At 47.5% G+C, this 24,775-nt stretch overlaps 2 protein-coding genes across 4 annotated transcripts; one reads left to right on the forward strand and one right to left on the reverse strand.

The window, feature by feature from the left end:
- LOC120902885 (peroxidase) lies at window positions 1–24,763 on the forward strand. 3 transcript variants are annotated; one of them, XM_040311964.1, is made up of 5 exons: window positions 1–573; window positions 21,407–21,609; window positions 21,687–22,060; window positions 22,134–22,884; window positions 22,973–24,763. In XM_040311964.1, exons 2-5 carry the CDS (start codon window positions 21,407–21,409, stop codon window positions 23,718–23,720), a joined length of 2,076 nt encoding a protein of 691 aa, XP_040167898.1. In that variant the 5' UTR covers window positions 1–573; the 3' UTR covers window positions 23,721–24,763. The 3 variants fall into 3 exon arrangements, with proteins under 3 accessions (XP_040167898.1, XP_040167899.1, XP_040167897.1); XM_040311965.1 differs by lacking the exon at window positions 1–573 and adding an exon at window positions 21,036–21,055; XM_040311963.1 differs by lacking the exon at window positions 1–573 and adding an exon at window positions 21,130–21,272.
- On the reverse strand, window positions 9,157–10,855 carry LOC120902886. The gene is made up of 2 exons (XM_040311966.1): window positions 9,824–10,855; window positions 9,157–9,738 (listed from the first exon to the last, which is right to left on the reverse strand). Exons 1-2 carry the CDS (start codon window positions 10,706–10,708, stop codon window positions 9,193–9,195), a joined length of 1,431 nt encoding a protein of 476 aa, XP_040167900.1. The 5' UTR covers window positions 10,709–10,855; the 3' UTR covers window positions 9,157–9,192.
- Window positions 24,764–24,775: the final 12 nt, after the last annotated feature.

A 24,775-nucleotide genomic window follows, 5' to 3' on the forward strand; every position in this document is an offset into this window, starting at 1 on the left:
GGATCGGTTGTTTCTTTTTCTTTTATGGTAACCGTCAGTTCGTTTGGTGGGTTTTGAGATATTTTAAAAACTGTACAGCCCGTACTATACCGTGCCGGCTTCGGGTTTCGATCGGTTTACGTGGTTGTGGGGTGTTTTTTTTAGTGTGCCTATGTTTCGGGGAGTTCGGGGTTTCCCTTACGATACACCTCTCCCTTCCCAACGGTGCAACGGTGTTCGGCGTTTGAGCGCGGGACGAAGAGAAGAAAACCTCGGCTCGGCTGCACCATCGCCTAGGCGAAACGGGGAAAATAAGTGGTCCGCGTATAAAACGGAGCAAACGGATCCGTTTCAGTCACAGTTCGATCTTGGCTTCTTGGCACGCACAAACAGCGGGTGCTAAGAAACTAGACGCACCAGGCAACCTTTTCCTTCGAGTGTCCTTTTCTCTATTTTGTACATCACTGTGTGCTTTTCTTTCACAAAATAATTTCAACTTAAAACCATCGTTGGCGGAGAAGATAGCGAGTGTTTGCAGCGCGGCCAGTGCTAACTAGTGCCCAATCAGAGGATTTTCTTACATACACGACCAAGGTGAGCGGAAATACAAGTGTATTGTGATTGTGATTGTGAACATTTCTGAAAAAAAGAACAAGGAAGTGAAGGATTTTTCATTTGATAGATGGAAACAATTATCCTCAAAGAACAATTCCAAGAAAATATTTAAAAAAAATACTTGACAAACTGTGATAAGGGAGTGCATGGGAAAAGTTCCGGAATTTAGTTTAGTCAGTGAACCGGATCATTCGCACAAATAGCGATGTTAAGGAACTTGAAGCAAACTTGAACCACTGCAAGGACACAACAACAAGGAAGCCATTTCGTAACGAAATGCCCTACACTAACCTTTTGGATGTTTTTGGAGCAAGCGGCATGCTCAAGCTCAAGAACATGTTTTGCTGCTCCATTGACCCGGTGCGGATTCTAGAGTGACCTGCGAGCGTTCTCCTCCAGCACTGCAGGCAACCGATCATGAGCAACGGGTCGAAAGGAACGCTCTCGACTCACCTTGTAATGTTGGTAAAACAACACACGCTCCGAACTATGTTCATTGAGGCATGGTGGTTTAATTGAGAGCAACGCTTCTAAATAGCAAAGTGTTGTTCGAATTTTGGGTGTGAGATGGAAATGAGGGAAAACGGTCAATTGAGTTTTTAGCACCGTTGTGTGATCGGATTTTTGTTTTCGATGCTCTAATTGACCAAAGGGCGATGTAAAATAATCCTTCTGGTGTTAATTGTAACATATTGTGGTGAAGTTTGTTAAATGGTTGCTAAAATAAAATGAAACAATGGCAAAGAAGCCTAGAAAACAGCTCATGGTAATTTAAAATTGGTGTAAAAGCATCTTAATTTAAATATAATTTTTAAAATAAATTTTATATGGTATACAAAGTCAACTTTTTCACACATTTTAAAATAAAGCTTAGTTACATAAGACGGGTTAAATAAGAGATATCGATAGAAGAATAGATTTAAAAGGGTTCTCTTTTCTTGTTTAATGAAGAAATTGAATGAATGGATTCAACAAACAATTCTTAATAACTTGAACTGATGATTTTTAATTAAACGTTTAATTAAACATTATTAGTAGTTCATTTAATGAAGCTCTATACACCAGTTTTGATAAAGAAATGTAAACGAAAACGAATGATTTTATGTTCGATAGTTCAAAGTTGCAATGTCACACACCCTGTCCGGTGTAAGTGCACCTCCTTAGTACCTGCTTAAGCGCTGTCGTACACAAAACACACAGCAGGTTCTGTCGTTAGAGCCGGTTCCAATGCCTAAGTGGCGGAAATCTGATAAAATTCATCCTGTAACAGCTGCCAACAAGCCTCACCGATAGAAAATACAAGAGAAAGAAAAAGAGAAACCACACCAACGGACCGGATCTCCGGAACTACTGGTACCGCTGATCTGCTTCTCCCTCCGACTTACGATCGTGTGTGCGTGTAATTTGCTGATCATCAAAACGATCATCACCTATCATTGTCTGCATGTAATCACTGCAAGTACGTGAGATGTCTCGGGACGATATGCCCGATTACTTGCACAGTTTCTCAACAATGGCAAATCGCAGAAGAAGTACGTAGGTGGATCAGTAAGCCTCGGGGGCAACCGCTTTCCTCACGCTCGGAAATTATATCATCCACTCTTAATGACCCACTGCCACAAGGGGTGCACATTCCGGTTGCGTTTCCTCAATCTCACACACAGGTGTGATGGAGAAGATGGAAAAAAGGAAGAAAAGTAACAACAAAAAACGCCCGATATTGACGACCTTCCTATGCGCGTTTGGAGTTGTTGGGCTGAAGAACGCCCGAAATGACTCACGAGCCGAGCTCGGTAGAACAACTTTCACAAAGGCTGGGCCAAACTTCTGTGCACCAAACTGGTTAAGTGCTTTTTTGAATACTTTTCACCATTCACCATGGAGTGTTGGATTCTGACGCCACACCGTCACCGGCGAACGGAAGGTTCTGATCGCTGTCGCACAAGGAAACCGGATGGTTACGTCGACACCGATCGACACTCTTTCCCATTCTCTCACGCTTCACATCGCCAATCACTGTCGCCTTCGGCCCTGTCGCGATGCGAAGAGCCTTGGCGTTGGCAAGGCCAACGCTTTGGATCGCTTTCACTTGCGGGCGATCACTGTTGTGCCCCCCCCCCCTTTCCACTCCCACGTGTATCTTTCTCTCTTTCTTCTTCGTCCTTCAAGGTGTCCGGAGGTTCTGGGTGTTTGGATATTCGCGAATTTCGTAATCCTTGGAAATAAGGGTTGCGCGAGTGATCTTGAGACCCGTAGTTGATCGCATTGCATCAGTCCGTGCGTGTACCTATGCGTAATTAAATACACGCAGGCTCGCAGGCTTGCTGACTGGCTGACAAAGGTTAGGTTCGACCCGAGGGTCAACACAAAAGGAGTGTAAAATAAACAAAGGTTTTAGCTTGAGGCGACAGGTTTCCATTAGTTTTGCGTGCAGCGAAACAGGTTCGCTCTCCACTGTGGAGGATGTTTAATTTTGGAAACGCAAACTGAACAGCAATAGGACGAATATACCAGTAACCTACATCTGTCAATCATAGGGCTGGAAGGTTTTTGGGTTTGAAACAGTTTCTCAACTAGCTATATAGTTTGTTGTGCGGATCCCATCTAGGTAGAGCCCTTTCCTTCTATGCGCCATCAAAAATTGTGCAATGGGAATTTCAGATCTCATCTCCGAATCAGTGACTTGTTATCAAACTGTGCATGTGAATCATGCGCACACAAATTATCTACCTACGCTCAGTATGGGACATTTTTAATTACATCTTTTCCCGCATCATCATCATCTGCCAGGCTCAATTATACGTCTCTAACACCTCATAAATCTGGTTACATTACTCACCCTCGCTTACGCTCTTACGTAAAGGGTTGCAGTTGTTTAGCAATTTCTCACTGATTAGCCAAACTTTCGCGTCTTGGTGAGCCTGTGGCACAATCCCACCACCACCATCACCAACTCCTCGCCCGGTAGTGAATGTCAATTTTTCAATGCAAAACCAACGACTTTCCAAACCTCATTCAAAAACAGAGGCAGCAGCAGCACACGGTAGGGCTATGATTTGCGACGACATAATCACAGTCTCCGACCGGTGGTCCGCATGGTTTGATGGGTTTGGAGTACACTCGAAATGTCAGTAGCTACGATACCTACGCACATTTCAGTGGATATTAGACATTAGAATTGTGTGGAAAGTTGCTCTGTATCGATGGACCGGAGAGGATTTTGTAACTCACTAACTCACCGTTCGTTTCATGACCCTCAAAAGCGTATCATTCTAGAAACATGATATCTGCACTAATGTCCACCCAACGCATGATCTGGACCTTTATGATTGATGCTCTTGGGTTGCTTGTTGGTTAAATTACAGAGTAAAGTTGCGTTTGTTACGCTTATTGTCTCGTTTGAGTCAACCCGCAATCAAACACTCAGACGGTGCGCTATTCGTACGGTTCTTTCACGTGCTGCATGACCAATTTACACACTTTCAGGTGAAGATCTTTTCATGCTGATTAAATCGCCACGCAGTTCGCGTCCAAATCGGGAATGACGAGTGTAGTGCATGACGTCCTAGCAATTACACCGCAGCATCGCGGAAAACAGATGTAACACTTCAGTTAGCCTCGGTTAGGGTGGTCCAGCGCGCAGCAGATTTTCATCAGGTTTTGGTCTTTCGAGACATATGGACGTCCAGTTTCCCGGAATGTTGAGACATTTCAATCACGCTCCTAATAACTCAATTTGAAATGCAACTCTAATGAACCCTGCGGTGGTCTGTTAATTAACGGACATTCCGCGGTTTAATGTAATCTGCGGGAATGAGATGACAGTGGTTCTGTGGAATAGAAGGGAAAACCCTTCAACCTGGGAGAGAGCGCGCGTACTACAAATTGGAATGCGTTGTATCTGATTAGGATCTGCGAGAGCAACTGCAGCAAATACAGAAAACAATTTCATCTCTTAACGCTATTAATTCCAATAAACAGCTCAAATTGACTCCACAACTCTGTGCGGGCTTGCGCGTTTGTGATCTATCTGTAGCGAGAGATCGCAACCGTATTAAAGTAGGTTAGCAAGTGACGTTTTGTAATCGCTTTAAACGACACTGTTATGACAGGTGTGGACGCGTTATTCACGCCCTACCGTGCATAGATCCTGCCCTGCGAAGGTAAGAACAACACTCGCTAAACCTTCGAGAGTACATCAATCAAACGGCAGAGACGGAAGCATGCTTCATTCATGCCCGGGCGCAGTTAAATGCGCAAACATTCGAAGAATTTCGCATTTCGCATTCCCATTCATCGGTGGGCAATAGGAGACAAAACCAGAACCGAACCGATTGCGATTGCGGCAACAGTTTGCCGCGGGTTGGTCACCACCGCGTGATAATTACCACCCGGCCCTTGCAGAATGCACAAACACTCACACATAATTGTCAGCTCGCTTCGCAATTACCGCCTGTGCTCGGGGAAGCCGGGACACTTTTTGTCTAATGAAACGACGACCCGGCGCGTTCGCTGCGTTCTGGGCGGGGTTGGTGCGTTTTGCGCTGTGCCGATTTCGAAAAGAACAGTGACCATCGGCGCCGCTCACACACGGCCGATCGCAATGGGAAGGAAAAACTCCAAACCCTTTAATGTGTGGTTTGCTGGGCACGCTGCTAGGATTGCTCAAGGTAGCAGCGCGCTGAAAACTCACGATCGCTGTGAGATGTGTGAGCCTTTGTGAAGACGGAGCCTGAACAAAAACGCACTGTTCCTGCGTGCGGTTTCGCGTTTCGCGAGACACGCACCACACATTCCCAAACGTGACGTCTTAAGCAAGGGGCAGGCAAGTACAAGATTGATTAACGGGGTCGGTTAAGTCGTTCGGAGAGGTTAAGATTTTTGTGTTATTAGAGGGGTAAGGCCACATTTCGCAAACTCCTGCGAACATGCCAGAGCCTTTTGTATGCCAGGTACGAGCGTAAGAATATGCCCTAATGCAAGCCCATAATGGGACGGCTTGCACGAGGCGCCCAGCAGTTGCTGGTTTAATTATTTGGAGCAAGTGTGCAGCCTGTCATCCCTGCAATGAGCGTCAAATTCCACTCCACCGATCACTAACTTGATAAATGGACCAATAGACAACGGGCCACGATCATGATTGACGTTTAAGCTATTCATCTTCCGTCAGGTGCCGGTACGATGGAACGAAAGGACAAAAACAAAACTTTCACATGCACCTTTCCCTGCGCCTTTTTACCACGCACCACCAGCAATAGCACTTGGGAGGTGGGTTGGGGGCGATATGATTTATTGACTTATAAATTTTTCATCTAATTTTACGCCTGTAAGATGTACGAGTTCACTCAATGCAGCACTAAATCCAAAAAAATAAACGCCACCCGCTGGTAATACAGTTTACTGGTAGGGGGATTGCAAGATTTTGCCGGCATGATCGAACCACTCACTCAGCGTGCTGTTGCTTTTGGCCCCCTGTTACGGTGATGGTGGTTTTGCTCCAATTGATCGGAGCCACCGAAAGGTGCAGCCTCTCTCATGCGCGTGCGCGGCTCATCTGCGCATAATTATGGATGTCATATTTCTTCCTCTAGTTTTTTTTTTGTTTTTACTTCTGCCATGTGGTTCATACATTTTTCATACGAACCTAACCCACCACGGCGGCAGGTCAATTGGACAGTGATGGCTTAAATTTGGTCACTTAAAATTAAAAAAAAAAATGTTCACCTTTTACTTTATAAGGCGCGTTGTTTTAACGGATCACGGATGGACAGACAGTACGCCGAACAGTCACGCGACATTGCACCGGCCGAATGTGAAGGGCGTTGGTATGTTTGTGTGCGCTTACATCAGGATGATGATGCCAACCGAACCACTTCATAGTGGAAAAGCTGATCCTACCCCCTAAGGTGATCGATGCATGATAATAACTTAATTTGAAATACTATCATCAACGCGATATTTCCTTCAAACCTTATCGGTGGTTGTAAATCGTCCCTTTTCCTCACCAATTACAACGTGTATGCGTGTTTATTTCATAAGCATAATCCGAGGCATGTGGGCAACAATACAACAAAGCGGCAATCGGAACGAGCAGCTACGTGGTGAGGTTCATCGCTCAGCGAAGTTAGTGCCCTTTTTTCTTAGTGCGGAGGCATGTAAACATAAAAAAGGAATGAAAAAAAAAACATACACACAATTCCGAAATTAGTTCAATACCGCAGTTCATCTAGGTTGTTACTGTTTTTCCTTCTCTGTTTGCAAATTGATTAATGGTTAGCGCGGGAACGCTGGAGCTTCTCACCTTCGAAGCGGCCACATTAACGCTAATTAGCTCCAATGCCATTCCCGGTACGGTAGGGGCGAACACTTTCACACGACCTCAACCCAATCGCGCACAGAATCGTCTACAGAATCGATCGCGTGGTGCCTGCTTGCCAAGTGCCACAGTGCCTCTGCGTTTGTTTGGTGGATCGGCTTTTTTTTATACATTGTTACACCGTGTTTTATTAACCGATTTGCAAACCTTCTCATACAGCTTGAAGAAACTCAAATGGAAGCAATCGTATCGCGTTTCGGAAGAGATGTTCAGTTCGAAGCGTCACAATTTTTTACGGTTTCCGTCCGGCAGCCGTTTTTTTCGGACCAATTTTCATGTCATTTCGTGCCGCGCACGATCATGACATTCATATCGCACTGGTGTCCTATTTCAGCACCTCGAAATGATGACCATGCTGGCGTGCGCGGGAGACCTTTTCCATCAGGTGTCAAATGTCATCGCGAAAAGAGCAATCAATTTTTCAGTTGGAATGCGGAGGAGGGAAAAACACAACCCTAGCGCCTTTGCTAGGCAAAGGTTAAGCAGTTAACCCCGAAACTACAACGGTTTGTTTTTCGCTCTTTTGTTTCCTTCAATTCAATTCCACAACGAAAGCGCGCCTAAAACAATACAAACTGCACGCATTCAAATGCAACCAGTGCGCGCGCGCACACACAGTGGCAATCAAACGACTTCAACGCAGCAGCAAGCCACGAACCCTTTTGGTAATGCGCCGCCGGGTGTTTGTGTGCGCGAAGGCGAAAGCAAAATCCACATCCGCACTTTTCGTGTGCCACTGGCGTGGCACGGTGGAACGCGCCGGTATCGAGAAAAGCGAATCATCAAACAAATTGATTACACGATGTTGGAAACCTTGATTCTGAGCATTATGCAAACGGCTACAGCGTGGCGTGGCGTCGTTGTTCGGTAAATCTATTTATCGTCGATTTTGGGGCGTGCAACCAGCGAGTCGGTGCGGTGGCATTCACGAAAGACATGCCAACTGTGCGCTGAACGTTGAAGTTTGAGTTGCGCGCGCATGCTTTTATGGCCGTCGTGAGATGCTACCGCGGTACGGCATTTGTGCGGACATAGGGGAAGAGGTGGGCGATGTAATTGAAATAATAATTCCCCCGCGCTTCCGGAGGCAAAATGTCAGCGGAATTATATGCTGGTGGAATCAATTTACCAGCGGTTCAAACGTGAAGGCTTTAGCCATTGTTGGATGATGCAGATTTTGATTTAGCACTTATATGGTGCAGCAGAAGCTAATTGACATCACAAGAAGAAGAGTACGGTGGGCAGCATGAGCCGCCGAGGAGTAAATTGTTTGGCCCAAATTGAACATTTTAAATTAAACAATACATTGACAGTAACAACTATGGACAATTACGAAAGAATTGACCCTTTTTTCGCTTGCCGTGTGGTAGCACATAAATTTCGTATTAAATTCAACATAAACATTGGTACAAATTAAACACACACATTTCGCAAGCAGCTTGCGCTATGAAGCTTACTAAATTTTTCGTTCGTAGTTTTGGTGGTAAGCGGGGTTGGGTTGGACATTTCGTTCCACATCTTGCATGATGCGTGCGTTTCATGGCGTAACGCATCGTTCAACGATGACGGTACACTACCAAAAAGTTGTAAAAGTGTTGTGCCAAATTACAACCAATTAAGTTCACTTGTTTTGTGTCCTGCTTTTGGTTACTTAAAGGTACCACCCGTGAAGGTTGTATCGATAGAGTCATATTTTCTTTACTTATGGCACTTTCCATCCATAAGCTGTCAAATGAGAAAATTATGATGAGTAGCATAAAATTTATCACACGGCTCCTAAAACGAAAAGCTCCACAGAGATGGCTGATGTGTAACATAAAACAAACAGAAAATCGTCATAAATATTATTCAACAATTGGTGAACCAGTTTTTGATCAGTTCGAAGCAAACTCGTCACAATTGCATAATTCCGATCAGCATTCGAAACGGAAACAAAGCCCATTTCAAATGAGTCTTATTAGCCCTGGGTTACTAAAGCCCACACGCCGCGGCCACCCCAGCAGTGTTGCTTTCGCTACCGGTGCAAACATATACAGATCAAAAAAACTTTCTCTGATTTATTACCGCGTTTGCACGCTGTAGTACTACCACCCTTTCCAACCATCCCCTACCCCCCCCCTCCCTCCTTGTGCCCATATGGTACAGGTGCATTAAATAATCGAACCACGCTCACCGGAAAGGCTCCATTTGTGTGTCTGTCTCTGTCTTGCTGCGTTTTGTTTCTATTTCTTTTTGCCTTTCTTGCCGGCGGGCTTCGCTTTCTTGGTCGGTTCACCACCTTCACCGGCGGCCGGCTTTTGCATTTCCCGGGCCGGTTCAAACTCGGCCTCGATCACCTGCACCCCCCTCGTTTCCTTTGGCCGTATCTCACGCGATGGGCCACGCGGTGTTCGCAGCTCAATTTCCACCTCGTTGCGTGGATTTCCATCCGCCGCGGTGGTGCGCTTGTTCTTGCCCAGCTTCAGCACAAACACATCCACATTCGGATCGTGCCATCCCTTGCGACAGATCTCGATGCCGGCACAGTCTCGCTCGAGCTGATCGGGCGGGAGCGCTTGCAGCCCGACGGTACGCGTAGGATCGGGCCGCTTCCGGTAGTCGTCCACCGTAACGGGCGTTGTCTTTTTAGCGACCATAAAATCGCCCGCCCAATGATACGCCGGGTACTTGAGGGTGCCGCGGATGACGGGCAGCTGGCAGTTGTTCGCTTCCCGGCGTACGTATTCCTCCTTCAGTCCGTACACTCCATCCGGAAGGGTAAGAGAGGTCTGTTTTTCAGACAGAGAGATAGAAAAAGACGTGGAAATTGATCATGTTTTCGGACACGGACAACAACCTTCAGATTCAACTTACCCAACACCCTTTGGTGCAACCGTCAGTTTCCTCTCCGTCAAGGCTAACCGCAATGTTGGCGTCCTTCTCCACCCGGATACAGATGGCATTCCCGTTCAGTTCTGCCGCATACTCATCGTACGGTTGCACTTCCGGCTCGATGGCCGTTCCGACAATGCTGGCAAGGCTTCCCTTCGGACATACCAGCTGCTGCTCGTCCTGGTCCTCGAGCGTCACACACTGTACGACCGGTTCGTCTTGCACCTTGTAGCAAGTGACCGGTTGCTGCTGCAGATCACGCCCTCCGAACAGTACCTTCTGATTGATGTTCGGTCCAAGGCAAGACATTCGGATGGTAAGAACGACGAACCCAACGACCGTATTGTTGTTGTTGCTACCGTTCGATTCAGCTTCCAGCGGATACATTGCTTTCAGTGTGTTCAAAACGGGTTTGTTTCGTTTGGCATCTGCTGTAAGCGATTCGGCAGATGCCAACGATTCCTTGGAGTTGTCCTGAGCCGGTGTACCATTCTGCAGGTCGTACGCCTGGGCCAATGCGACCAACATTTCATGCCCCGGTTCCCTCCAGCTACCGATCAATCGTTTGCTCCCATCGGGACCCTTTCCGTGGGCCGATATTCGCAAGTCGAGCGATTGCTCTTCCATCAGCTCGGACGAGGGATTGTAAGCGAAGAGACAGTTTTCACCCGTTTTACGAACCTCGATGTCTAGCGCGGAGCCAAAATCTTTCTCACACACCTCACACCGTACCAGGCTGGCAAGCTGCAGACGAACGCACAGTTCCTGCCGTGCCGTACCGGGGTCATTCTGACCGAGCGAATTTCGACTGTCCGAAAAGATATTCAAATCATCGACAATAACTTCGAACAGAAAGATGTATGACATTGTAGTAGTACGAGGATTTTGAGAATTGGTGTGAATTTTTCACAATAATTTTAGGAAAACAAAATTGAAATTAGAATTTAGCGGAACACACTGAACCACGAACAAATTTGGGTAGCTTAAGGTTCAGAAAAACACAATGCACTAAACATTTACCTGATCAGTGAATACTAGATGCAACGTAAATAAAAATACGCTTTCCTGTGCACGCTGTCAATCGTGTCTTGCGTCGTTTTTACTGACCTTGTTTGTTTTCTTTCCTTTCATTTCAGGTAATTTTGGACACCCACATCTCCCGGCTGCGTGTAATTCCTTGAAATGAGGTTGTCACATTAGTGCGTGACTTTACGTAAAGTCCCGCGCACACGTCTAATCATAACCCCCGGTTTCACCAATCACCGTCACATATTTCTCACGGAACTAGGATTAGAAGACTTGGAACCGGGTGTTTTGTTATAGGCTTAGGCTACACATCGCAAATAAGGCCACCATCACAGCCCGGGTAGCTTAAGATTAATCAATTATACAACCACCTGCTCCCGTCGTCAGGCTTTGATTGATACTTTCAACCGTGCGGGACCAGCTGGGTACGTAACAGTACCTGCTGCCTTCAGGATCGCCTTGCTTCGTTTTCCGGCCCGTTGGTGAAATTGCCCTGAAATTACCACTCCATGCGATATTATCTCTGGCGACTCTGGCTACAATGTAAACACGCGCCAATTGCAGGGAACGAATGTGGTGTAAGGAAGCTGGTGGAATGAATTAGGGGGAAGGATGGAAAATAGGCGACTAAACACCGTGGCCAAATCCAGCTCCGGGTGTCCACACTGGGACCGGGACCGAGTTGTTTTGTCGGCAGGGTATTATGCCCGGTCATGATCAGCGTTGTCATGTTTCGCTCCCATTTAGGCCGTCATATGCAGATGGCCGTGCTGTGTCACGGAGCGTGATAGTGATTGCTTGTTAAAATTGGAATCGGTGATTGATTTTTGCATGCCCGTAATGAGTACACTCTGGCCGGCTGCCTTATGCATGGATTCAATTTTTCAGCCTCCTATTAAACATGTGCGCCCGGGCAGCGGACAATCAACATTCCACAGAGTGTCTCCAATAAGTTGCATTTCGAAACAAACACTTCGTTCGATGGGGGAAGAATGTCCTATTGATCGTGGAAACCTAATCGAACTTTCCAATTTCGTTCAACACTTCCTTGTTGCCGGTTGAGTAAAACGCCTGATATGCCACATTTGATTGGCACATTGGGTGTAGAATCAATGTTTTTGTTTGAAAATCCATCACACGCCACATTCCATGCGCGATTGTCAGCCCGTTTCGAATTAATTCCCCTTCACCGCGAGTAGCGCACGATTTTGAAGAGGGGTTGGCAGCAATTAGTCGAGTTCACTCAGTGGGACACTAAAATGAGCCCCTCAATGGCTCCTCTACATCCACAACCTCAAGCTGTGTTATTCTAATCATCTCTTACCATTCCGTTTACTTTGCGCCTACTTTTTTGCTAGGAAGTGGCTCAAGAGCAAGGGTCCGGCAGCGGTGGGACCAACTGTAGCGAACAAGATTACTGCCATCGATCATTAGTCGATGGCGGGTCATTCGAGATCGATTAATTGGTCGTGCGTAAAATGTGATCGCATTGCGACACGCACCACCCCAAGATGACAGTCCGCGGTCCAGTGGTCCGGCGTAACGTTCGCAAATCGATGATTTACATTTGAAATTGGTCTTTTTCGGAAAATAAGTGGACACCACGGCAACAGCAACAACAAAAAAAAAACTGGTGAAGGCTCCACCTGGTGAAGTTAAATGATTTATAAACCGGAGCTGGTTGCGCCTTTCACGCCCTGCACGCCGCGCACCAAGGTCATGTGCCATTACTGGCACGAGGACGTTGGAATTATCTCGCTACATCATAAAGCGTTCGCGCCCCATCATCCTGTGTACCGTTGTTAAGCTTGTTGGTGTCCGATTTTCGTTTCGATCTAATTCTGTTTTGTTGGCACAATACTTTTGATGCGAGGTTTCCTTTCCAATCAATCACATCACCGGCAGCACCGTTTCCTGTTGTTGGTACTGATTATTCCTTTCCGCTGCTGAGCTGTCGTTTGACCGATCCAACAACCACTGTGCTTACGCAACGGTCAATCGGATGGGGCAAGCGTTCGTCTTTGCAGATGTGTGTATAAATGGCCAACCTTTAACCCCCGGGGAGCTTGTGGGTTTGTGGAACCATTCCGCTCGCCTTACGCGGAAGTGAGTTTGTACTTTACCCATAGCCCTGGCCATTCGGAAGAAATGGCCGATAACGCGCGACGCACTCGGTAACACTTTAGACAAATTGCAGCCCCCAGTGGTACGTGGTACAGCATAATTACTATCACTGGCCGAAATGAGGAAAAGCATTGCGGGGTTGCATGAAGATGGTTGGTAGCGTTTTGCCGTGGATGTTTAATGATAGACATTACACACGTCGGAATGGATGGATTGAATTTCTTATTGGCAGTAGGAGTAGGGAATGAAAGTGTGTTGTGAAGTAATTTAGAAGCTTGCAGCAATTTTGTTCCATTTACCAGCAACGATTGTTGCTGCTGTTGGGTTTGCTAAGAGGTTGCTAGTGAGCAATGGAGACCGATTGTTTGCTCCTATCAACGCACCAGCGTTGCATTACTTGAATCAACATTAATTAAGCTAAAACCAACCTTATCACAACCCGGCATGAGAATTTGCCACGGGCTGAGATTCGTTCTCACTCGATATTGCGTGCACGCTTGGTGTGCGATACAACGTAGATCATTGCGCCGCGCCACACTGCACGCATCGGAAGGTGTAGAGGCACGATGTGAAAGCAACCACTTTCCCACAGCCACCAGCTTAGTTCATTTGTTTGCGAAGTTTTGATTCATGCTTAACAGCCCCCTCGGTTGCATTGAATGCAACGCACGAAAGCTTACTATTAAACACGTGCCACATGCGCTTTTGGGGCGCCCGTTCGTATGCTTCTTTAAGCCGCCCACCCTTCTCGGCACAATCGGTTGCACCGTGGGTAACTTGCCGATTTGTTTGTCTGTTTGCCGAACGGGGGAGCCTGTTTACAATGCATCACTCCACGCACCCCGACCCCGAGGGGGAGGGTTATCGAGCGGCTCGGTAGGTTAGGTCCGGATTCACGGTCTCTTGTGACACCGTGCGACCGTGCGCATTTGAAATCGTGTTTGCTGAGCATGATTGGTGATTTGTTTACAGTGCATTTTTTGCTACGGGGAAGTGAGGCGTAAGGTATATATGCAACAATGTTTTGTGAACCGTGCGGTATTTGCTGGAGCGAGTTAGCTTGATTCAAAGCAGGTTTCATGGGACATTTTGGATTTCATTTCCGCAAATGAAATTGCACTCGAGGAGGTTGTTAAATGATTTTAATGACTTTTTCTGGTGGGAGGATATTTCCGTGATGAACGATTATAGGCAATCTTGGCTAAGCTGAAATTGATACAGAAGCTCAGAATAGAGGCTTTGATTTGAAGCTCAGAATAGAGGCTACATTTGCTAGTAGATGTACATTACATTCTACTTTGATTTGAAGCTCAGAATAGAGGCTACATTTGCTAGTAGATGGAATGATATAATGATGGCTTCGAAATTAGTCAACTAAGAACAAACTCTAGCGCCGTCTATTGGAAAATATGAAAGAAATACTAAGTACCAACAGGTTTAAAAATTACCACAGTGTGGTATCTACAAAGAATACACAAACTTCCCACTTTGAGCATTATGACAAACCTTGTCTCTATAGATATTGCAGAAGAAAAACGCTCACCAAAGCCATAATCAACACACTTTGGCCAAAACAACCCTCAAATCTCAATCTCAATTGTGTACTCAGTTGTGTACAACAACCAGTTGCACCATTGGTCTGCATCCTGCCGCGAAACAATACGCACCCGATTCGCACCGATTGCACCAAAGGGGGAGGAGTTTCCGTTGGGCAACGGAACATGAAGCTAACAAGCCATGTCCCGGTGAAGCGGTACCTGCAATCTTTGCCTGACTGTCGCAAACGAGCCGCATCTCGAGACGCCCGCACACTACACAATGTGTGTTGGAGCAATCCTTTCATTCTTCGTTAGATTTTCTTTTACCCCGCAACACCACAGCCGCAACACCGCAAATATTTTGGAGCACTTGCGGGAGCGCTTTTCGCTACGTTTCGTTTCGCCTGCCCTAAATGGCTATAATTTGTGTGGCACCGACCGTGTGTGTCTCTCTTGCACAATGGAACGCGCGCACCGTGTGGAAGGACGGAAAGATGGGAAACCCTTTCAGATACAGCGCAACCGAGGGTTACCAAAACCGGTGTACATCTCGCTAATGAGTGGCCAAAGTTTTACCGAACTACAGCAGCGGTGTGCTGATGTGCAAAGTAATGCCAATGTCAGGTAGCATTACTACCCCTACAGTGTCTGAGTACAGAGCCGTGGTTTGTTAGGCGAAACATCGCTCGGAGCGATGTAACTTTTTTTTTTTACACGATCATCATCGATCGCCGATGATATTGATCTTCACGTACGAAGCCGAAAGGAGTCGCCTCGCATCTTTAGCGAGGCAATTATGAGGAAGATCATTATCATCGACACCGTTCACCGGCACTTCCATTATTGGCCTCTGGACCGTTGGAAGAGGGCCGGCCGGTGATTGAGTTGAAATTGAGACGCATCAGAACGATGGTGATTTATAGCGGCTTAATGGCTTAATGATTTGACAACCGGGTGTGACTGCCATCGTGCCACTTATTTATTTATTTTATGCCATCGTGGTTGATGTAAAATTAAAGCTCAAGATGGTAGTGAATCAGATAGGGAAAAATAAACAGAGAATTAGCTCAATGGAATTGTGCAAATTTCACTAATTCGCTCGTGGGACTAAGAGATGGATTTATTGGATTCGATTTGAAACCAATCGACAGACACTCACTTGTTATTCATCCAATTGAATTTATGCTGAATGCTACAATAACGATCATTATTGTGTTGTGATCGCTGAAGGTGCAAAACTGAATGAAACCTTGCACCGCAAAGCACGGTACCGTGCACGGCTAAGGCTAAAAGCATTGATTTATGGCTCCACACAATCCCGCCTGCGTACGTAGGTGACCCTCTGTCTCTCGCGCGCGGTTGTGGTACTTAGGTTCTGCTGAACTACTTCACGAACCTGTTGATCAACCGTGCGGGGTTGCCCTCCAGCTTTATGTCCGTGCAAACGGGCAACGTTGAGTTTATTGACGTATAAAAATTAAACTTCCAGCCACCTGGCGCACATACCAGAGGACGGAGCCACGGTTGGCATTGAAGCGCTCGATCAAAGTATTGGTGGTTTAGTTACCGTTTTTCCCCGGTGCGTAGATTTGCAACATAATGCATGCACCTCCTGGTATGTCGAGCTGAGTGGGAGTTACAACGTACAAGGTCGTGACGAAGATTTTAGCCTAGACTTTTGAGTCCGAAAATCCGTTACCAACAGCCGATAGATTCAATGGATAACGGGGGCACGAGAAAACCCAGCCGGTTGCTCAATCGATTTGGCGATCGATCAGCCGAACGGTGATCCACTTGGACGCACGGAATGCATTCGTGATTCGTGAAAAATGGTTCGCCAAACAAAAATCGATGCATCTCGAGAAGTGTCGAAGTAGTCGCCGATTGGTACATTTCGCTACATCTAAACTGAACAATGGCAGCGATTGGTTTTGTGTAGCAATTGTGATGCATTTAGATCACGCTTTTGACGGAGATGTTAAACTGCTGTCGCAATTTGTTCGACATTAGAACTGCCAGCGTTATTTGATGTGTTCATTATGAAGCTAAGATCAATGATTGAAACGGTTTGTAAATGATCTGAAAGGTTCTTTTCAATCATACATTGTTTGGAACAGCCACGGTTTGTCTCACCAACAAGTCCAATTTCCCCGAGGCAATAATAGGTAATAACCAACATAGTGAAGTGTGGACCCCTACTCATTACCAGTGCATTACCATCACCTCAAGATTATAACCTTAACAGCCCCAAACAGCGTTCAACGATCGGGTTTTTTTCGACTGCACACGAATCAACCGCCATAATAGGTGCAAATTACACTGCTCGATCGATGATTTGTACCGACGGACTCATTAGTGAAGTTTCCCGCTACACCACTGTCAAAATACCTGTGCAGAGGAAGACTTAGAAGGACCAAGGCACACTCAGGCTCTGAAATTCGCAATGTGCAACGACATCTGATAATTGGATTTACGTTGCCGCCGGCGAAACATGCTGACGGTGGTAGTATCGATAGCATTACTACTCCCTTGACGGTTTGGCGATCGGTAATTAATAATGCAACATAATGCGTCGGTATTTGCACTGCCGGCAGTCGTTACATTTGATGGATCGCTGCGTTCTTGGACGAAGCTGACCGCAGCTCACGTACCGTACCAACAGGTAACCGCAGACTCAGTCCTCACTTGCGCCAAACCATGCGCTAACGATGCGTGCGAAAGGTGTTTGACTTTCGTGCTGGTTAAATCCGTAAATTGTCACCCGAGATCGGCAAGGTTGGCTCTTTTGTCTAGTGTTACCGGAGCGTTTGTAGCTGTCATTATCGTGCCCTAGAGAGAAGGAAGTTGGCGGTCGCCTTGGCATGCAACGAGCCGCCGGTATGATGTAAGTGACCTGCACTCACGAACCACATAGTGGCGCGGGTAAAGCAAAGGTTTTCTGCTTGTTATATATTAAAAAAAAAAAACAATTTAAAACCCGATGAAAGGTAGAGTGTGTATGTAATCGTAATCAATAAACTTAGCGCTCATGGGAAAGCATGATTTATATTACAAAAGAAACAATTATACAGTAGCTACTTGGGTCTCAAAAGCAATCGATAGAAGCACCTTAAAAGGCATCCTGTTTCATAGAAAAGTAAAATCAAGATTAACGCACACAGCTGTCCCCCATTTGAATTGGATCACAATGCACGGGAATGACAACCTGATCTCCCGATCGCACACAACCACTTCTTAAAGCAATAATTTACACTCACGCCACTAATGGACCTCGGACTCGCATCGACGGCATCACCAAAACAAAACCAACTCCAATCAATTATTATCAACACTCGATTGCGTGGTCCAGCAATCCGGTCGCTCTCAATAACAAGCCGCATGCATGGTATGTGAAAGGATTCCGGTAAAATTATGTTTTTTCCCGCCACGATCCATGCAGGCGGACAAGATTGAAACAAAAGCAAGAAGCTGGTTCACACTCGATTCACACTCGATTCACAATGGTTAAACAGTGCTTTGCTATTGTAGCCTTTCCTGCCTTCACCCATTCACCGGACACAGTCCGTTCCGATGGTAAACAAGTTGAAGGTTACTAGTCTGGTGAAAGTTGACTCCCTTTGCTGGGGTAGGGTTGGTACGGACGATCACTCCGATTAATAATGCACAAGAGAGTACGATTCCGATTCTACTTTGTGTCTGAAAAGAAACGGTCGTGATTCAAGATTATCTGCGAATCGGCTACGATCGTCTCAGCGGTGATCACGATCTATCATTCCCGCATACTCGGTACAATCGACAAGCGCCACCGTTTTGCTAATCTGACAGCCTGACCAGCCCGACCGATCGGTATCGCCTACTCCTTTGTCGATCCATATCCCTCACAGCTAATTGGTGGATAAACACTTCCAACGACACCGCAACCGACCACCAGCAGCGAGTGATACATGATCTCCTTCAAGGTCGCATAGAAATTTGAAACGATCTAATTAAATGGCTGTTTAAGCTCGAGCAACGAGTACGTCCGGTTCCTAGACCGCATAGCATGCCGGTCGAAGCTGACAAAGCCTTCCGAACGAATAGAAACATTACACACCCGGTTTCGTTACGGTAATAGCGATACAAAACAGCTCTATCAAAACTCCATCGCCTGTTTTTTTTTATTGTTGCTGTAGTAGGAGGTGTGCGCAGGCTAATAAAAACACCCCATCACACCATGATAATCAATCGCTGTTTTAAAACGCTCTGGCACACCATGCTTTGTGCTCTCAGCAGGGGCGCACTGTAACCAATCTGTTCGGTACGATTTACGAGCTGTGGACAAAAGTTTAAATTAATTAAACGGCAAACTGCTGAATTGAATGGTGAGGGACCGCAACGCCCGTAACAATATTCCACCGATCGCAGTTTTGCTACCGTGCTGATTTAAATGATGGCTGGCAAACTTGAGCTGCCCTTCAGAGCAACGGATACGTGAGCACAGACCGAGGAGGCCGAGGCTTCGACATTCGATCGGCAAGCGACTTCCAACCTCGATTCCCGAAGACGCCGACGAGAGCCGATGGAAAAGTATGTTTAATAGTATGGGCAGGTATTACATAATGCTCTGCTTCCCAGTGCGATCGTTCCCTGTCACCGCGCACGTCACTTTGCGTTCGTCCCTCCCTTCCTGGGGCACGATTCACACTCCAGCCCGGTACCATTTTTTCCTTTGTCGCACTCGTTTAAGGCAGGCATGTCTGCACTCCAATGCGATGCCGTGCCGTGTTTCATGACATTACAAGAAGTCAGACCAGAACCAGAATGCCATCACAATCCACTCCAGGTGTAGTAGCTGCTGCTGCTGAGTGCAATGTTGACGCGGTTACAAACGCTACCCGTGGTAACGCTGCCGAGCCGTTTCTAACTCATGCGAGTTCTTCGTGCATACACGTGGTGGAGATGGAGGGAATTGCTACCACCGCAACCAACGTAAATTGTTGCGATGCAGGCAAGCTGATAAAATGTTCTTTGCCCTCCCGACTGGCTTTACTATTTAAAGCGGTTCATATGCAAGCTGCACCTTTAACCGTTCGTGCACCGCGATCCAGTTGGCCACGCGGAGTAGCCTGACGATCGCGTAAGCTCGCCCGCGCACCACTTTTAAGTAAGGTCAGCAACGAGTGGTCCGAATGCTTCCTGAATTGTAGAAATAAATACGGTGACCCGTTTTTCCCGCGTGGTTTGTAGCTACACAAAGTCAAGAAGTCTGCTGCACAAAGCAAAGCAAAAAAAGAGCACTTTGGCCCGGAATGGTAAGCAAAAGCTGCTGCGCATTAATCATCAACAAAAGCCACAAGCGCAATCATACCGGCTACGCCCAAAGTACCCGACTAGAGAGTACATAATGGTCACTTCGTAGCTTCGTGTGTCCTTCAAGCGGGGGTTACGATCAATACCACCCATTATTCGGTTATTTGACTAAGCAGTCAATTGGCTTTCCATTCCCGCCTGTTGATGCTGCTGATGATAATGGGGGCAGCAAAACTCCCACCAACAAACGTAGGGTGACACACTGCATCACGCCAGACCCGCTCACAAAAGGATTAAATTCAATCTCTTCCCCGTTCGGCCGGTGCACTGAAAGCTTGAAGGTCGGGGCGTCATAATTTACCAACCCTACGACCTGCATCACACTGTCGTTGGGAGATAAGTTGCCAGTGTATGGTTTAAGGTTGGAATGTAGCATTAAGCTTGGTACCATTTGAAAGTAATTAAGTGAATCAAAATGATAGTTTTGATTTGCAAGTGTCGCAGAGGTGTGATGGCGGCGCAGTTAATTGTGCACTTAATGGCACGCTACGGCCGCCTTGGTGTGCCTTGGAAAGTAAATTAAGTGATGTCTGGTACTGCTGTGGGAAGCATATTGGAAATGGCTAAACCGCAACCACCGGGTTCGATAGAAAGCCATGTAGAGGCATTTTTCTGATTTTGCTGTTAGAAATGGGTGGAATTTACAATGCGCTTTTAATTAAAACGCAACCCACTTCCACCAAAATCAATACGCACGAGCCATACTACAAAGCAATGCCACAAACCTGCGAACCTTAAAGCAAACTCACACAGACGCACACACACATATACCGGATGGTGGCAATTACATTGCACACAAACGGATAATTGATAAAATGTGCACACGAACACGGCTGCAAGTGCCGCGATCGCACCACCCTGCCCAAAGCTGTCGACATTGAATAAACATCACCCAGTGCTTCGAGCAAACAGCTAGCGGGCCTCCAAACCACACACACACCTTCCATGATTGCAAGTAGTAAGACTGCGGGTAAATCCAATGAGCGCTAAGTAGAAAAAGGGGTTAGGAGGTAGTGGGGCAGAAGGTAGTCACTACATAAACTACTAGTGAAGTTAGACACGGGGAATTCTCAATGGAAACGGTGGACAGTATTGCCTGTAAGCTGGTGTGCAAGTGTGTATCCATTGCTGTGTCTAGGTCACCCTCCATGCTAAGGGTAGATGAATTAAGAATTCTGTAAGAACATTGGCGTGCTGCTACTAGTTGGGGAGTAATAAGCTCACAGCCATGCGCACTGTTGCAGCACTGATTGCTGCATTTTGTTGACGGCTGCTGTGCGCGCCCGAACAGAGCCTAATGCAAACAATCCAAATTACTAGAGTTTCTCAACGGGCCGTGGATGTGGCGCGTGTGCAACCATTTTGACACCAGAGGTCAAAGTGTGCCGATTTATGTATGAGCGTTTGGTAAAGCGGCAACCAACCGTAACCAACTGTTCTCTCTATACCGTGTGATAACTCAATTTTACCTGCTGTAAAGATAACATTACTGATCGACATTGCTTTATTCTTTTTCTCCTCTCTACAGATGATGCTGTTTGTAGTAGCATCAGCGTTGATCGCCCTCGCCCAGGTCGATGCAGTGAATGTGGCCACCTCGTACAGCGTGGTCCATCACGATCAACCGGCCGCACAGCCAAGGCTGCTGCAGAAAGCTTCCCACGTGTATGCACCGGCCGCTCACGTCGTTACCGCCAACCATTACAGCCATGCTGCTGCTCCGCACTACGCGTAAGTAACAGCTGGCTCTCAGGACATTCAGGCTCAGATCTTACTAAACCAGTCACGTTTCCTACATCTTCCTACAGCCCGCTGGTTAGCAAAACCCGCTACACTGTGCCGTTCCTGAGTGCGCTGCAGGCTCAGCCTCAGTGCCCAGCACCACCGGCATGCGAGAAGTCGCGCTACCGCACCCTGGATGGCTCGTGCAACAACCTGCAGAACCCGACCTGGGGTACGCCGAACCGCCGGTACGGTCGTCTGCTGACGCCCAAGTACGGTGATGGTATCTCGCTGCCGACCGTGTCCGTTACTGGCCAGGAGCTGCCCAATGCCCGTGTCGTTTCGCTGGTCGCTTTCGGTGAGCAGGACATCCCCGATCCGGAGTACACTCTCGCTAACATGCAGTGGGGACAGATCATGACGCACGACATGAGCATGCAGGCTGGCGGTACTCAGTCGAGTAAGTGTGGCGATTGTGGCGTTATTGTGTGTGATGTGCGAGGGGCTTGGCTAATTTACTTGCACCTTTACAGAGAAACACCCGACCCGTTGCTGTACTGATGAAGGCAAGCTGATTGGCAAGGAGCGTGCACCGAGCAGCTGTTACCCGATCATCGTCCCCGAGCACGATCCGGCCCACTCGCAGACGGAAACGGAGTGCATCAACTTTGTCCGCACGCTCACCGACCGGGAGGATCAGTGCACGCCGACCCATCCGAGCCAGCCCGCCGAACAGCTGACGACCGTTACCTCCTACCTGGACCTGTCGCTCGTGTACGGCAACTCGGATCAGCAGAACGCTGGCATCCGTGCCTTCACCGGTGGACGTATGGCGGTGGTCGAGCGCGACGGATACGAATGGCCCCCGAACAACCCGAACGCCACGACCGAGTGCGAGAACGAGTCGCGTGACGAGGTGTGCTATCTGGCCGGAGATTCGCGTGTCAACCAGAACCCGGGCCTGACGATCATGCAGATCGTGCTGCTGCGCGAGCACAACCGCATCGCCGACCAGCTGCAGAAGTACAACCCGCACTGGGACGATGAGCTGCTGTTCCAGGAGGCGCGCCGCATCAACATTGCCCAGTACCAGCACATCAACTACTACGAGTGGCTGCCAATCTTCCTCGGCTGGGAGAACATGGTCAAGAACCGTCTGATCTACCGTGTGAAGGGCGGAGAGTACATCAACGACTACGACCCGAGCCAGGACCCGTCAGTGCTGAACTCTCACGCTACTGCTGCCTTCCGTTACTTCCACTCGCAGATCGAAGGACGTCTAGAGTAAGTGACCGGTCGCAAAGGTGTTTGTTTGGGAGAGCCCATTACTAATCAAGATCTCTGCTTTTCTTTTCCTCCTCTTCTTACACAGTTTGGTTTCGGAGATCCGCAAGCCGACTGGTTCGCTGCGTCTGAGCGACTGGTTCAACCGTCCCTCGATCATTGAAGCCGGCGACAACTACGACTTCCTGACGCGCGGTCTTGCCACCCAGCCCGAGGAGCTGACCGACACGAACTTCGACGCCGAGATCAAGCACTTCCTGTTCCGTCGCGGTCGTCCGTTCGGAGGTGATCTGCGTGCCATCGACATCCAGCGCAACCGTGACCATGGTCTGGCCGGCTACAACGATTACCGCGAGTTCTGCGGCTTCAAGCGTGCCTCCACCTGGGAGGATCTGATGGATCTGATCTCGCCGCAGGACGTTTCGAAACTGCAGTCCCTGTACGCTAGCATTGACGATATCGATCTAACGGTCGGCGGTTCGCTCGAGGCCCACGTCAACGGTGCCCTCGCCGGTCCCACCTTCCTGTGCATTCTGACCGAGCAGTTCTACCGCACCCGTGTGGCCGATCGGTTCTTCTACGAGCGCGGCGACAAGGATCTGGCCTTCACTCGCGAACAGCTGGCTGAGCTGCGCAAGGCCAGCATGGCCCGACTGTTCTGCGACAACGGCAACCATGTCGCGTCGATGCAGCCAAAGGCGTTCCTGCGAATTTCTCACAGCAACCAGGTCGTGCCGTGCTCGCAGATCCCCGAGGTCGATCTGTCGCTGTGGAAGGACCTGTCGTACGACAACAGCCTGAACTCGTTCCACTACTACCACAACTACAAGAAGTAGGCTCGTTATCGTATCCAGTATTGATCGCACTGCCCGTGTCTCTCTTTCCCTCCCTTCGCTTGGCGTGCGGGTGAGTGCGATCATAGTACGTGTGTAGACATTTTGCACACGCAACGTGTATAACGTTTGTTTAGATTGTGTTTTTCCCGCATCCTTCCTTCCCACACACACACACACACTCTTTGTTATTATTATTTTGGCCATCTTCTTCTAATCACCTAAAAGTACTCCTGCAGCGACTCGCACGGAGATGGCGCACGCTTTTTTTGTGAGTGATTTTGCATATCTAAAGTGAAGTGAATAGAGAAATACTCCTCGTACCACCACGATGCCACGATGTTGGGCCACATAAAATCATAATCCCCCTTCAGTCTTTGATCGACACTGGATAACTACTCATTGCACACACACACCCACATCCTTAGTGCACTGATCGACCTCATTCAGCCGCGACCGGCACGTTCCACTTTTTGTTTCACACCTTCTCCCATACCAAACAATCGATTGCCAGTGCGTACTAAAGTAAGAAAGGCAGCCAATTGGAAGAAGATTGTTGTCGGATTTTGTTGTATTATTTTTTTGTTTGTTTGCCATATGTTCGTTCTTTGGGCCGGTTTGTATAGCCGAGCTATAAGCCGAAACTTAGCCACATTATCCCTCCTGGCGTGCACGTTTTCTATGATTTGATTTATATTTTGTTTTGGCTCAGACCATCACACAACTACCGTATCACCGGCTTACAAAAAGTAATCAATGAAAAAAGTGAAAAATGCTGGCAGCTATGCAGCATCCAACACGATAGCACGAAACATTGAGCAAACTCAATCGATGTCACTTACCGACCAGGCCATGATAGGCCTTCGCACCATTCAAACGATTCATCATCCGCCGAACAACCTCCCATCCTCATGCTCCTTTCTTCTTCCATACCGAATAGTGTAGTGGTAAAACGAAATAGTGTTATTTAAAGACGAAATGAAATTATATTAGCTGTAGCTGTATGTTGTTTTGTGAATAAAGTTTCCTAACTTAAATGAAAAAAACAACGCACTCTT

Source organism: Anopheles arabiensis, chromosome 3, assembly GCF_016920715.1.
Source record: "Anopheles arabiensis isolate DONGOLA chromosome 3, AaraD3, whole genome shotgun sequence".
Lineage (NCBI taxonomy): Eukaryota > Metazoa > Arthropoda > Insecta > Diptera > Culicidae > Anopheles > Anopheles arabiensis.